This window comes from Gobius niger (assembly GCF_951799975.1).
Source record: "Gobius niger genome assembly, chromosome: 18".
Classification (NCBI taxonomy): Eukaryota; Metazoa; Chordata; class Actinopteri; order Gobiiformes; family Gobiidae; genus Gobius; species Gobius niger.
In genome coordinates, this window is record NC_136869.1 from 28,252,962 (window position 1) to 28,268,356 (window position 15,395).

Sequence of the window (15,395 nt, forward strand, 5' to 3'; positions counted from 1 at the left end):
GCCAGACAAACACATCAGATTAAGAGAACAGCTGCTACAAAGCAGCAGACAGGTATTTGAAGCTGCTGGTGCCTCTGGAGTCTCCCGAACATCAAGGTGTAGGACCCTCCAGAGGCTGCAGTTGTGCATAAACCTTCTATCCGGGCCTCCCCTAAACTGTTAATTGAAGCTGATGAACAGAAACGGCTGCAGTGGCTCAGAAATACACGAGGACTCATTTTCAAACAGTCTTGTTCACTGATGAGGCCGTGTGACCCTGGATGGTCATATGGATGGAGTAGTGGATGGTTGGTGAACGGCCACAATGTCCCAACAAGGCTGTGACGTCAGTAAGGAGGGGGCGGAGTCATGTTTTGGGCCAGAATCATGGGGAGAGAGCTGGTCCGCCCCTTTAGGCCCTTTTAGGCTCCCTGAAGGTGTGAAAATGACCTCTGAAAAATATGTGGAGTTTCTGACTGACCACTGTCTTCTATAGTACAAAAAGAAGAGCTGTGCTTTCAACGCACCATGTCCAGCTGTAAAGAAAACCTCTGCATCACTGGCTGCTATGGGCATAAAAGGAGAGAAACTCATGATGTGGACCCCCTCCTCCCCTGACCTCAACCCTATTGAGAACCTTTGGAGCCTCAAGCAAAACTTCTATGAGGGTGGGAGGCAGTTTTCATCCAAATGGCAGCTCTGGGAGGATATTCTAACACCCTGCAAAGAAATCCAAGCAGAAACTCTCCAAAAACTTTTTTTGATTTCAGTTGTTTTTCATTTCAGTAACTATGACCTCCCAATGCTACAAATTCAACAAATTACCATTTTCAGTTCTTTGCAACCTATAATATGTATTCAAACTTGGCTGTGTAAAATAATTCTGAACTGTACATTTTGAGTCGTTTACTATATTTATTTTTGAAAAAATAAATAAATAAATACTTTTGTCACTAGGAGTTTTTTTTCAATCACATTAAATGATCCTCTAACAGTCAAAGACTTGAAAATTATGCTGACTCTCATTTGAGTTGACGATTTAGAAAATCTGAGAAAACTATCATTTGCATAATAATTTGTTTACACACAGCATAATGCAAATTAAGGCTTTTAATGAGTGTCTCCATCACTCGTTACTTATGTGAAACTTGAATGTGTGCATAAAAATCCAGTGATGGAAACACAGTTCGTGATGTAGTTGGGCACTAGCATGGTTTGAGTATATCCTCCTGCCTCTAAACAGACCAGAGCCATTAGCTCGCGCTGTTGCTATGGATTTCAGCTCATGTCTTTGGAGCGTACAGTTGTTACCGAGTGGAGGTGCCGCTGTGGGCTGCAGTCTTGTTAAATGTGTTGGATAATGATGAGAGGTTTTATAGAGGCTGTTTCTACATTTTACAGCTACTGCAGTAACAACCCAGTCATAACAAGAGCCATAACAATAACCATAGAAGACAGGAGCTGAGGCGAACAGGAGATGGAGTCTGCGTTCACACAGCGCTCAAGGTCAGGGAGGATTTCAGTCTCAACAAAGGGGCTGTTTGTGGAGCTGGTGGTGCGTTGAATACTGACTGCATTAAGCAAGAAAAACTAGAGAATATAACCCACAAAACATTTCAGAAGGTTTTAACAGGTGTTTGTGAGAGAACACACATTTAGGATTCAGATGCCCATGAGCCTTAACATATTCTGTTGTGTTTTTAAGTGTTTTAATAAGGTCAGAATTAATAAGTGAGAGATTATGCATGAGTAGGGATGGGACGATAATGAAATTTGGGGTCACGATTATCTTGGCCAAAATAATTGCCTGTGGTTTAAAAAATCACTGAAACTGAAAGAATGATGGAGATTTGGCAATTATTAAATATTCCTCTTCATTGTCTGTGGTAAATGTCATGTTGAGTGAGACATAAAGTAAGTATTTAAAGGCACACTGTGTAGCATTTTGGACTATACTGTTGTCATCAATACAAAACATGCAGCTAATGAGGAGCTCCACACAGAAACTGCTATTTCTGCAGTGGATAATCAAAGAATGGATTTGGATGAGGAACTAACGTACTGAAATCTTAAATACTGCTGACTTTAGTCACATCTCCATGGAGACGCACCCACTCCCGGTAAAGTAACCGGCACTGGTTGTCTGATGAATTTAGAGATGATCTTCTAGCATAATAATTACGATAATCAAAAAATGTGGCGATCGATTAATTGCCACATTTTTTATTGCAATTAAGAATATTATTGTTTATCGTCCCATCCCTATACACAAGAAAGATACAGTCCGTATTTAAGAGCATCCAATGTACTATTGAAACGACACAGAGCAGTGTTTTCTTGTTATGTGATGTGTTTTTTTTTTTCAAAAAAAAATAAATAAAAAAAATGTTTTTCAATTTTTTTTCATTTTTTTTTTTTCGAATTTTTTTTTTTTGCAAAGCAGACTTGCGCAAATGCACCATGTGTGTGGTGCATTTGGTTGATGCCAAAATGCACCACACACATTTTTAGATATGTCCCATCTAAACTCCTTTGTTTGATTCTTCTCAACTCAAAGATGTGTCAGTATTGAACCTGTGACAGCAGGTGCTTTATTAGGGGCACAGGCCTGATTTATTCAGGGCATTCATGTTTTGTAGATACTTCACACGGAGCTCGTTTGAAAGACAAAAATCAGCAGATTTCAAAGCAAAAATCGCACAAGTCTGCAACACAAAATGTATAAAACATGATCCGAGGTGAACAAACTCGTGACCGCCTTTCACCACAATGTTTCTCAGCTCCCTCGAGGCCAAGGAAGTTATGGGTGCAAAACATGAGTCTCTATCACCTCGGTTCCACAGATACCGGCCTTTTATCGGCATAAAAGTAGTAAAATACACACATATCGGCCCGATATATCGGCCGGTCGATATGTGGGTTGACCTCTACTGAAAGCTCCATTTGTAGATAACAGCATAGCAACAGCTTTATATATCAGTAAATGAATAGACCTAAATAAAAGTGGGGTGAATTTGCCAGAGCCTTATCTTTGCATTTGCAAAACAAACGGCTACATTAAGTGGCACCAACATAGAAAAACAACCACCGGTCAGTTCGGGAGTTTGTCAGCTAACATGAATGTAATGTAAACGTAAATGAGCTGAGCCACAGCTCAGTTTACTTCACCATATGAACATGTCAGTAGCAACCACTTTAGCCCGGCCAAACATAACACTCTTCTTTCTCTTATATTTAAAATATATTTGCAAGAAAGTGGTAATCTAGAATAAACAGATAATAGCAACACAAGTGACACGAATCTAGCACAAAAAAACACGACAACCACACACACCAAATACACAGACGGATCTCTCCAGTTTTGGTAAAGGATCAGGGAAATCTTCTGGAGCAGTCAAAGATTTGAGATGATATTCTAGTGTGTGATGTGTGTGTGTTTTGTAACAGTTTCCAAAGTTGACTCATCTCCAAAGGGAACAATGCTGGGATTTAGAAACAGAATACTTTATATTGCCATCATTCAGAAACGTGGCATTTCTGAATGATTACTTAGGCACACTGACTGAGATATTCCAGAGCTAAGACTCGGCGTAAGCCCCTGATGGGATCACAGGACGCCCAAAGAGGCTCAGCTGTGTGGAAAGGGGCCGGCGGCGCTGAGGCAGCCCTTCTGACCAAAGCTGTACGGTGAGCCGCCGGGATTTACATAAACTCACACTTTGCACCAATCGCCAAGGACAAGAGAGAGAAAGGAGGGGGTTCAGTGGCAAATACAGGCTTTCAGAATGACATCACAATCGAAAGGCTGTGGAGTCTCAATCCATGCCAGGTCCAGCTCACCGAAGGACAGCTGCATCCACCAGGAAGCTGAACTCTCCCCTCCCTCTGCTGCCCCCTACTTAGCACATATGTGAAATGGCTTTGTTATTTTGTGCCAAGGTTTCTAGAGTTACATATGAGCCTCCTAAACCTCTGGGCAACTTTGCTCTCATTACAAACTGTTTAAATAGACAAGTGTACATCGTGAAAGGGTTTTCCTTCTTCCCGTGGGTCAGTCTCTTGAATTTCTGAATAAACAGAGTATCTGTAATCGATCATAATAAAATGTACATTCTGAATCAATGAGTACATGATTTAACATGTAGAAATATACATGACTCAGAATGTTGGGTTCCATCAGGAGCAGATTGTGAACAGAAATGTAAGACTCCTCCTGGCTTTTCTAAGGATTTGTTCTTACAGAGGAACGTTTTAAGTTTTTGTGAATGCCCAAAACCTTCCTAAGAACAAATTTGTCGTGAATAAGGCCCAATGTCAATTGTGGCACAAACTTAAAGCAAAAAGTTGCACAAAGTTGTTGGCAACTCGGGTCAGATTTTAAACATCAGAAATCCACATGAATGCGCAACGGCTGTTTCAATGTACGTAACAGCGTGGCCTGTGACTTTGGGAGATTTGATTGGCTGTTTGCAAAGTTCCAGACGGTCCTGCTTTAAGACAGAAACAAAGAGCAGGAGTAGACGGCTGGACAGGCAACAACTTTGATGTGCTTTACATGTGGTGGAACTGACAATAAAACCACTTGAACTGAAAAGTGTGAACTCCCAGAAGAAGCAGATCGATTACCAATTAAGACTGAAACTGCGACTGAGGTTCCAAGACGTTCCGTTTTTTTTGTGTGTTTGTTTTGTCACTACATCCAGCTCTGACGACAGAAAACAGGCGAACTCACGGCCAGGTAGAGCGCCCCGTACACACTCAGGGCGGCCTCTTTGGAGGGGAAGCTCTTGCGGGCTCTCAGGATGTCGTCCTGGTTGCCCGTGCACGCCTCCTGGTGGCTGATGTAGCGCAGCGCTTGCTGACAGCCCAGCGCCGTGTAGTTGGGCTTACACACAGTCAGGAAGTACGGGGCCAGGTTTCCAGTCACCACCTGCCCCGCGTTCACAAAGATGTCCACAGTGAAGAGGCCGAACACGTACACGCCTGAAAACACAAGGAGAGGAGAGAGACATGTTAGAGACAGCTCCAACCAGCAGCTCCTTCAGTCAGTCACATGAACACGTCTGTAAACACAAGGAGAGGAGAGAGACATGTTAGAGACAGCTCCAACCAGCAGCTCCTTCAGTCAGTCACATGAACACGCCTGAAAACACAAGGAGAGGAGAGAGACATGTTAGAGACAGCTCCAACCAGCAGCTCCTTCAGTCAGTCACATGAACACGCCTGAAAACACAAGGAGAGGAGAGAGACATGTTAGAGACAGCTCCAAACAGCAGCTCCTTCAGTCAGTCACATGAACACGCCTGTAAACACAAGGAGAAGAGAGAGACATGTTAGAGACAGCTCCAACCAGCAGCTCCTTCAGTCAGTCACATGAACACGCCTGAAAACACAAGGAGAGGAGAGAGACATGTTAGAGACAGCTCCAACCAGCAGCTCCTTCAGTCAGTCACATGAACACGCCTGAAAACACAAGGAGAGGAGAGAGACATGTTAGAGACAGCTCCAACCAGCAGCTCCTTCAGTCAGTCACATGAACACGCCTGAAAACACAAGAAGAGAGAGACATGTTAGAGACAGCTCCAACCAGCAGCTCCTTCAGTCAGTCACATGAACACGCCTGAAAACACAAGGAGAAGAGAGAGACATGTTAGAGACAGCTCCAACCAGCAGCTCCTTCAGTCAGTCACATGAACACGCCTGAAAACACAAGAAGAGAGAGACATGTTAGAGACAGCTCCAACCAGCAGCTCCTTCAGTCAGTCACATGAACTCGCCTGAAAACACAAGGAGAGGAGAGAGACATGTTAGAGACAGCTCCAACCAGCAGCTCCTCCAGTCAGTCACATGAACACGCCTGAAAACACAAGGAGAAGAGAGAGACATGTTAGAGACAGCTCCAAACAGCCGCTCCTAAACTCTGTCTCTACACACTTGCCCACGTTTCGTTGGTCATGTTCTGAAACTGTTGAACACAATCTGTAAATATAGAAAGTATAAAGATAGAGAGAACCAGCCATTTTCTAAACAGAAAATGTCTGTTCCTTTTATGTTTATGTTTGAAAACTGTTTTTGGTAACCAGATCTGACCCAAAGTGTGTGTCGGGCTGATTCTGCCTTCTGAGCAAACACTGGGACAACACCAACGTCCACACAGTAAGATGCCACGCGGTCCAGGACTCGAACCCGTGGCCTTGTTTCTGTGATGAAGTATCCGGAGCACTCGACACACACTAGTAAGCCCATTTGTTGTCACTCTGCCAAACCAAGTGAGAAAGGTTTGGGAGAATAATGAAGTGAATCACAGGACTGTCCTCGCGCTACAGCGGAGAGCACGGATCAATCCCAACCATCTACACAACAGTCTGCAGGAAATCAATGCCATGGAGCGCTTTGAGCCGGAGACCCGCGGACATCGATATGTTGTACATCACTGGCCAATCAGGACCCGTTAGCCAGCGCTAGCTTCGGTGGTTCTATTGACAGCCTCATTACCAATGTTTGTAGAAGTTACAGGGCTGCGTCCAGCAAAAGGACTGTTCCAAGGCTGTCATTTACCAAAGTATGACCAGACTTTCAAATCAATGTTGCAATGACAGACTTTATGATAAACACAGTGTGTGTTCACGGTTGGAAATCTGCTGTGGATTTTCAACCTGTTTCGGGCAGTGTAGTGTACATGTGTGATACTTTTCCCACCAAGTATCACCTCAGAAAATACTTCTCAGTGCCCCCTTGATCAAGATCTCTACAAAAGACTATCATAACTGTCTAAAGCAGGGGTCTCCAACAGGCGGCCCGCGGGCCGGAGATGATTCAATCTGGCTTGTGACTTTTAGAGCACAAATTCCTGAGTATGTCAAAAAAGCCCATTCCTGTGCAGAGTTATGGATTTTTAAAGAAATGACCTGCCCCCTAGTGGCTTAAATAAAAAAGGAAAGAATTCCACACATTACAGCCACGTGGTCTGCCCCAGGGCAGCTGTGGTTACAATTGTAGTTTACCACCACCGAGTGTGGAATGAATGAATAATGACCACAGTTTAGAAGAAACCTGTAAGTGTGATCCAAGTGTGAGCCATTTTTATGAGGCTACAGTCCCATCAGGCTCATTATTATTATTTATTTATTGAAAAGATTCCACAATAGTATTTTCCCTATTAAAACATATTTTACTGGAACCTTTGTTTATGGACCCCAGCAATACAACCCCAATATATTTGGCACCTAGGGAAATTTACTTGGAAACCCCTGGTCAGACGTGTGAACCCTGTTTACAGAAAACAAAACTTCAATGTATCAATGCACTTTTTTTTTTTTTTTTATTATAAAAAAATGAAAGAGCTACCCAATTTAAATGTTAGTTTTGGTCCAAACTCATTCCTGAATTTCATAACATATTTGTAGCATCCCATTTCTTCACGAGCACAAGTTTATAGTCACATTATAGGGTCACTCTCACAAAAACTAGCTGAAGAGTTCATGAGAAAAAGGCATTTTGAAAATGTACATCGAGACATCCAAATCAAGAATTAATCGCAAATCTAGAGAATTTTAATCACGATCAATTATTGTCAATATGTTTTAGCACAGTTAAAGTGATTAGTGGTGTAAGCTTTTGGTCAAGTGCAGCTGCACTGGCTTCACTTCCTGATGTTACGACCCTACAAACAAGTCTGTAAAATAGGTACAAAGCATTCAGTTTTATCCAAGGGATTTGATTTGTTCAAAGTCACTGAATAAATGTCCTTTTTTCTTCATGATGAAATGCCTATGAAGTCGCCTGAACAACATTTACCATTACTTCATTTTCTTATTGCTGTCATCTCTGTGCTGCTTTTTGAAGTCTTTCTAGAATGACTGTGTCCATCTCTCTCCTTATTTGGCTTGTTGGAAACACTGTTGTCTGTAATGTGGGGGTGACTTTGAGGAGGGGGCGTATGGTTAATGGCTGAACTGATGTTTCTGCCGCCTCAGGACATTATCACCACAATCATCTCCCACCAATGAAACCGTGGAGCCTTCATCATCTCCATCTGACCCTCTGCCCCCCACCCTCGTCTTAAGTTAAAGTCTCCTATTTCATAAGCTACATGTGAGCCGTGTGAATCTTAAGTGGATTTCTTCCATGTGAGGAGCAGCAGACAGGACAGACAGGAGCCCAGAGCCACTGAAGCTAAATATAATATTCCACACACAGACACACAGCAGTCTATGAGTCATGGAGCGGAGAGCAGAGCGGGCCGTCCAGAGCTGGAGGGCCCAGGAGCAGAGGGCGGAGGGGTGGACTGACGGAACAGCTGGGGCACGTACCGGGACACGCACTTCAGCTCGGGAGCAGCACAGACACCGACATTACACCAATTAGTAGAATAAGAAGAGTAGGTTTGTGACAGAAATAAAAGTATGTACTGGACCATAATTGTGTTTTTTCATATGTTCAAATGTGTGTGTGCTGTACAATGTATGATCTATAATAGCATTAAAGATAAGACCTCATTTTAAATGTATCGGTTTATTTTGTGGCATGTGAGATGAAAAAAATATCCGTGTGGATTTTGGATATATTTTTTTTATAGATGCAAGTTTGCCATTTTATACTCACTACTGCCACCTCAGGTCATACGTGTAACTGTACCTTTTATATTAAGCTCGTGCATGACGGCAGTACATACGAAGTAACATCTTTTTGAGTGACAGTGCAGGATTTTAGAGGCAGTTGTGGTGAACATAATTTCAAATTTTTTAAACTCTGTATAGTCCCTTTAAATGGGTAAGTTTAGTTACTGAAAAAAAGAAAGCTGAATAATACAGGCCAGGTATTAGATAACCAAATATTGTCATTTTTCCACGTTGTGCGCTTCAACACAGCAGCAGTACGCGGCACGGCATGGTTTTACAAGTTTAGTTTTAGTGAGTGCGATGAGAACATTGTGGACTCATCGCAACTCTGGAGGTTCCTCCAGCGATTAGGAGCTATGTGGGGTAAATGTAGTAAGAGAATCTGTCATGAGCTATTTTAGTTTGTCATTATAAGCATTTATTAGACGTTTCAACATTATTTGGGTTAAGAAAAACAAAGATTATAGGTTGCATGATTACGATGATTAAAAAATCAGGTTTGAAATCTAGGAGTAATCGTGGACTCAGACCTGAACTTAAACAGTTTAAACTGAACTTAAACTGAACTTAAACTTCCTCCCTCCCCCGTGAGGAAGGAAAGGACCCAGAGTGAGTGTGCAGAGTGTGCAGCATGGCGGCAGCGGTGTATCCTCGCTCAGCAGCAGAGTGTCCACAAACTGAAAGTAGGATTTCTAAACCCCCATACCAATCTAAGAGATGCTCTATCGGTGCAGCTACACAAGGGCTGATATACCACCAGATCACCTTTATCTTGTGTATTATCATCTGCTTGTACCGTTACCATTGGATACCTGATGTGGGGAATGGAATGTTTTTTCCAGCCGCCAGAAGTCAACATCTCTTGTGTTCTTGCTTTTTGGTTGGTGGCTACCCCAAAGCAAGTAAGGTAACGCAGCGCAAAGAGCCTACAACGGTGGACTCGTATGGGGTTGTCGTGCCGTGATTCTTCTGTTAGCCGGGGATGTTGAGCTAAACCCTGGGCCAGTGACACCTGAGCGGCTAACTAAACCGGCAGCTCCGCCTGGGGCTGGCGCAGCTGTCCGCGGGATACCATGGACAGCTGCAGCGCTCAGCAGTGGAGTGCCAGTGTTTGGAGGGCTAATACCACCGAGGATTCCACCGACGGAGCCGCGTGTGACCAGGTATGCTACATACTATCCTGCATCGGCAGGGCAACTTTTACCCCTAGCACCATCCGGCAGCCCGTGTTTATCAGCGCCTACGGGGAGCCCTGCAGCTGGCCTAATGGCGGCTCCTACGTGGACTACTCCTACGGTGAACTCTCCTACTTCGCGAAGGCCTCTACTAAACCTGGAGCTAACTACGCCTGAAGATGCAGCTCACGTCTTGAACATTAGAAAGGTAAACAACCGAAACACAGTCTTTAAAAAACACCGCAGAATCAGACTGTTTCAAATACTTAACCAGTCTAGAATGGTTTGGGACGCTAACTGCAAACCAAAGGGACTACTATGTGGACATATAAATGCTAGAAGCATCGCGAATAAACGTGAACAGTTCGAAAACTTATTATGCGACTCCAACATTGATTGTTTCGGGATAACAGAAACTTGGTTAAAACAAACATCAGCAGAAGCTCTGGTCACAATGCCAGGCTATAAAATATTAAGGAAGGATAGAGAGAAAGGCAAAGGAGGGGGTGTGTTACTCTATATTAGGGATTCTCTGAAATGTAAACAGCTTCTTTGGCCACCTGATATTCAATTGGAGGTGTTGGTGTGGAAATATTCCTTTCTAATGAAATGTCCTTTATCCTGGTTTGCTTATATAGACCTCCTACAGCCAAAACGGACTTCTATGACCAACTAAAAAAAATGCTCAAGTTATTTGACCAAAATAAAGAGATCATCATAATTGGTGATTTCAACATTAACTGGGATGACAAGAAGAATCGACAAAACCTTAAACGTACAACAGATTATTTTAACTTGGAGCAACTAGTAGAAAAGCCAACTAGGATGACAAGTACCTCCCAGACAAGAATAGATCTCCTCTTCTCTAATAAGCCTGAAAGAATTGCTAAAATGTTTAATTTGCTGACAGGGCTCTCTGATCATAATATAATTCTATTCACTCGAAAACTTACAAAACAGAGATACATCAAATCACATAGAGACTCCCCTATATCTGAATATATACCCAGAAACCTGATTCAAAATCTTAATGACGCATTAAACCTGGTTGTCTGGGAAGAAGTGCTATCCTCCGATATCGAAACAAGTAGTGAGTCTTTTGTTAATAAATTAAGGGAAGTGATGTCATCTTTTACCAGGAGGGGGAGCCGTAAATCCAAAAAGGGTAACCTACCATGACCAAAATTGCAGTAAGGTAAAAGTAAGGGACTCACTGCTTAAAAAATGCTTGAAAACTGGCTTGTCTACTGACCGGCAACAATTCACACATGCCCGTAACAAAGATGAACCTTATGAACCTTACGAAAAGCCAAAGCAAGTTTCTTTGTTAACATATTAGAAAGTACTAAAGGTAATGGAAAAAAAACTTGGCAAATCCTAAATAAACTCTTTGGGAAAAAGTTCAAATCAGAGGCTCCACCTCTGGAGATGGCAGTAAATGATACACCTCTCGTTAGTATTCATACACCTTGAACTTTTGCACATTTTGTCATGTTTACAACCCTAAACATAAAGATTTTTTTTTTTTTTTTTTACTGAACGTTCACACACAAGTAACAGACAACTGTGAAGTGAAAGCAAAATGATACATGATTCTGTTATTTTTCAAAAAATAGAAAAGTGAAAAGTGGGGCTTGCATAAGTATTCATACAGCATTTTCTGAGTGCATTAAATTGCCTTTAAAACATTCCTCATGACTCCAGAATGTTCACACCTTGGCCTAACGGTTAAATAGAGGCACCTGTGTGTAATCTACTCTCAGTATAATTACAGCTGTTCTTTCAGGCCCTCAAGAGCTGTGGTCGGAGTGTGTTGGTCACTGAACAGCATAATGAAGGTCAAGGAGCACCAGAGAGGTCAGGGATAAAGCTGTGGAGAAGTTTAAAGCAGCCTTAAGTTATACAAAGATTTCCCAAGATTTGAACATTTCCCGGAGCAACTGTTCAATCCATTGTTCGGAAATGGAAAGAGTAAAGCACCACTGCCAACTTACCAAGGCGTGGTCCTCCACCTAAAATATCAGAGCGAACAAGGGGAACACTGGTCAGAAAGGCAACCAAGTGCCCCAAGATAACTCTGGAGGAGCTGTGAAGTCCTGCCGCTGAGCTGGGGGAATCTGTACATGGGACAACTATAACTCGTATTCTTCTCAAATCTGGCCTTCATGGACGAGTGGAAGAAGAAAGCCATTATTGAAAGGAGGCCATAAAAAATCCCATTTGAAGTTTGCTAGAAGTCATATGGAGGACACAGCTCCATGTGGAAGAAGGAGCTTTGGTCAGATGAGACAAAAATTGAACTGGAGCAAATCTGACACTGCTCATTGTCCTGAGTGCACCATCCCCAGTGTCAAATATACGGGGGGGAGCATCATGCTGTGGGGCTGCTTTTACTCAGCGGGGACTGGGAAGATTGTGAGAATAGTTGGGAACATGGATGGAGCCAAATATAGAGACATTTTGGAGGAAAACCTGCTGGAGTCAGCAAGAGAACTGAGGCTGGGATGGAGATTCACCTTCAGGACAATGACCCTAAACACAAAGCTAAATCTACAATGGAATGGTTTAAAGACAAACATATTAATGTGTTAGAATGGCCCAGTCAAAGTCCTGACCTAAATCCTATTGAAAATCTGTGGAAAAAATTGAAAACTGCTGTTCACAAACGCTCTCCTTCTAATGTGACAGAGCTGGAGTTGTTTTGTAAAGAGGAATGGGCTAAAATTTCAGTTTCTAGATGTGCAAATCTTGTACAGTCATACCCCAAGAGACTTGCTGCTGTTATTGCAGCAAAAGGGGGTTCCACAAAGTATTAATTCATGCTGTATGAATACTTATGCAAGCCCCACTTTTCACTTTTCTATTTTAAAAAAAATAACAGAATCATGTATCATTTTGCTTTCACTTCACAGTTGTCGGTTACTTGTGTGTGAACGTTCAGTAAAACAAATCAAAATAAAATCTTCATGTTTAGGGTTGTAAACATGACAAAATGTGCAAAAGTTCAAGGTGTATGAATACTAACGAGAGGCACTGTAAATTGATCAGTGATCCTTTGGTTCTATCCAATGCTTTCAACAATTATTTCATTGACAGTATATTTGAAATAACAAAGCACTTCCCTCCTTCTACTATTCTGCCACTCTCATTAAATGAAGAGTACCCTATTTTCCAGCTGCAAAATATATCCGTGGAGGAGGTTGTTAAAATCATCTCAACCCTCAAAATTTTGAAAGCCGGGGACGTGCATGGTATCGACACCAATTTTTTAAGAACTCACGCTGAGGCACTGGTGCAACCCATCACTGACTTGGTTAATCAGTCAATCAGTGAGAACTTGGAAAGAGGCTACTATAACACCAGTTTTTAAAACGGGGGATAAAACACAAATCACAAACTACCGACCGATCAGCATCTTGCCAGTTATATCACTGAAAAGTGCGTGGCAAATCAACTAGTGACACACCTAGATAAAGGATTCACTCCATTGCACAGAATGCAGTTTGGCTTTCGTCCAAACCATTCTACTGAGACAGCAAACTGTTTCTTTATTGAAAAAATAAAACTGTTATTAGACAAACATCTCTATGGCGGCGCTGTTTTTCTAGATCTCAAGAAAGCATTTGACACAGTTAACCAACAGGTCCTTTTGACTAAACTTACACATTTCAATTTCTCTATGGATTCACCTGCGTGGTTTCACTCCTATTTATGTAATAGAAAACAGCGTGTCTGCATAAATGGTGTACAGTCCCAGTGTCTCAGCAGTGGTGTTGGTGTTCCGCAAGGTTCCGTACTCGGGCCTCTACTATTCTCGTTATACATCAACGACTTGCCAGACGTCTGCCCTGAGCTTGATATGATAATGTATGCTGATGATGCTGTGCTCTTCACTTATGGGGCCAATGTTCAGTCAATCGCTACCAAACTCACCGAGGGCTTAAACAAAGTGCATGACTAGCTTAACAAAGTTGTCTCAAGCTCAACTAAAAAAAGACAGTCTGCATGATGTTTTACCAAAAAAAACTTGAAACAAGAGAGATCGTCTGTGTTTTTGGATGGAGAGGAGCTGGAGTTAGTGACCCACTTTAGTTCCCAACCTCTCATTCAAAAAGCACATTAAAAAGGTCACAAACACCATCAAATTCAATTTAAAAAAAACTATAAACAAATTCGACCCTTTATTACAGCAGAGGCAGCAAATTCATACCTCCACTGTATGATATTCTCCCATATTGAATATTGTTTCACGGCCTGGTCCTTTGCTGGTGCCACTGCGCTTAATCCCATTCAGCAGTTGTACAAAGCAGTTATTAAGGTACTTGATCAAACACCCCAGTCTTTTCACATATGTGCTCTAATAAACAAATATAAATGTTTAAATGTTGAAAATCTAAAATGTTTTAAAATGAATTGCCTTGTTTATAGAGTGCTACATGACCAGGCCCCGCCTCCTCTTCGGGAATTTATAAAAAAAAAAAAAGAAATTGTGAGACCAGCACTCGATCAACAGTCAGGGGGGTGTGAGGTACAGTTCCGGCGGCACACGTTTTCTCAAAACGTGCTTTCCATTAAGGCTTGTTCTAGTTGGAACACTTTACCTGTGACAGTTAGAGAAAGCAGCACCTACGTCTCATTTAAGAGACAACTGAAAGAACGGCTTTTCTGCCAACACAGGTGTAACCATTAAAAGACATTAGACAGAAACATATTTTTAAATACTTGCAGGTACAGGTGTGTGAGTGGGAGGGACGAGGGCAGTGTTGTATGAAAGAGATGCACTTTATGTATTGTGTAGTTGTTGTCCTTGCCTGTTTTGTCTGTAATGTACTGCTGTGTGTTGTGGCTTATATGTTTTATATTTTGTATGTTCTTGTTTTTTATGGGACTGCGGATGGAAATTAGCCTTGAGCTAAATCCGGCATATTTACAGCACTAGTTGTCTTTTCATTAATATGCACTGTCCCATTCAAATAATTGAATAAATGAAATGAAAATGAACAGCCACATCAAAGCAATAACATCAGCAGCTTTTTACCATCTGAAAAACATGGCTAAGAGGAATAGTGTCAAAACCGGACTTAGAGAGACTTATCCATGCATTTGTCTCCAGCAGGTGAGACGACTGTAACGGCTGCTCACTGGCCTCTCTAAAGGAGCTATCAGACAGCGGCAGTACATCCGCTGCTGCTCGAGTCCGGACAAGAACCAGGAAATTGTGATGCCACGCCCCCTCCTGTCAGAAACACGTGCTGGTCTTCTGTAGGCCTTGTAAACCTACAATCTTTGCAGGGATTGCACTGTAAATTCAATCACGGATATACTGTAACTAATATGCACGCTAGTTTCAGTAGCCTGCCAGAAGCCATGATGTGTTAGCCGTAATTATTAAAGTAAAGACGCAGCGCTGCTCTATTTCTGACGCGCGGAGCTCTCTCTCTCTATGCAGCTCAGAGTTTAACAGTGCATGGTTTTGCTTTGCTTTGCTTTGTACGGAAACTTAAACCGTTTTAAAATGACGAGATGGCTCTCACATCGGAGCTAGCTGAGCGCGCATGGGTTTGGATTATTCTCACGAAGGGCCGAGAGAGGAGAGGAGAGAGAGAGGAGAGAGAAAGAG

The 15,395-nt window shown here is 42.3% G+C and overlaps 1 protein-coding gene across 1 annotated transcript in view; it reads right to left on the bottom strand.

The window, feature by feature from the left end:
• The window catches only part of plppr5b (phospholipid phosphatase related 5b), a 40,520-nt gene that overhangs the window by 14,577 nt on the left and 10,548 nt on the right, over window positions 1-15,395 (bottom strand). Inside the window, exon 3 of the mRNA XM_079575972.1 lies at window positions 4,712-4,962. Within this exon, the coding sequence (XP_079432098.1) occupies window positions 4,712-4,962 (251 nt within the window). The remainder of the gene's footprint in view (window positions 1-4,711; window positions 4,963-15,395) is intronic.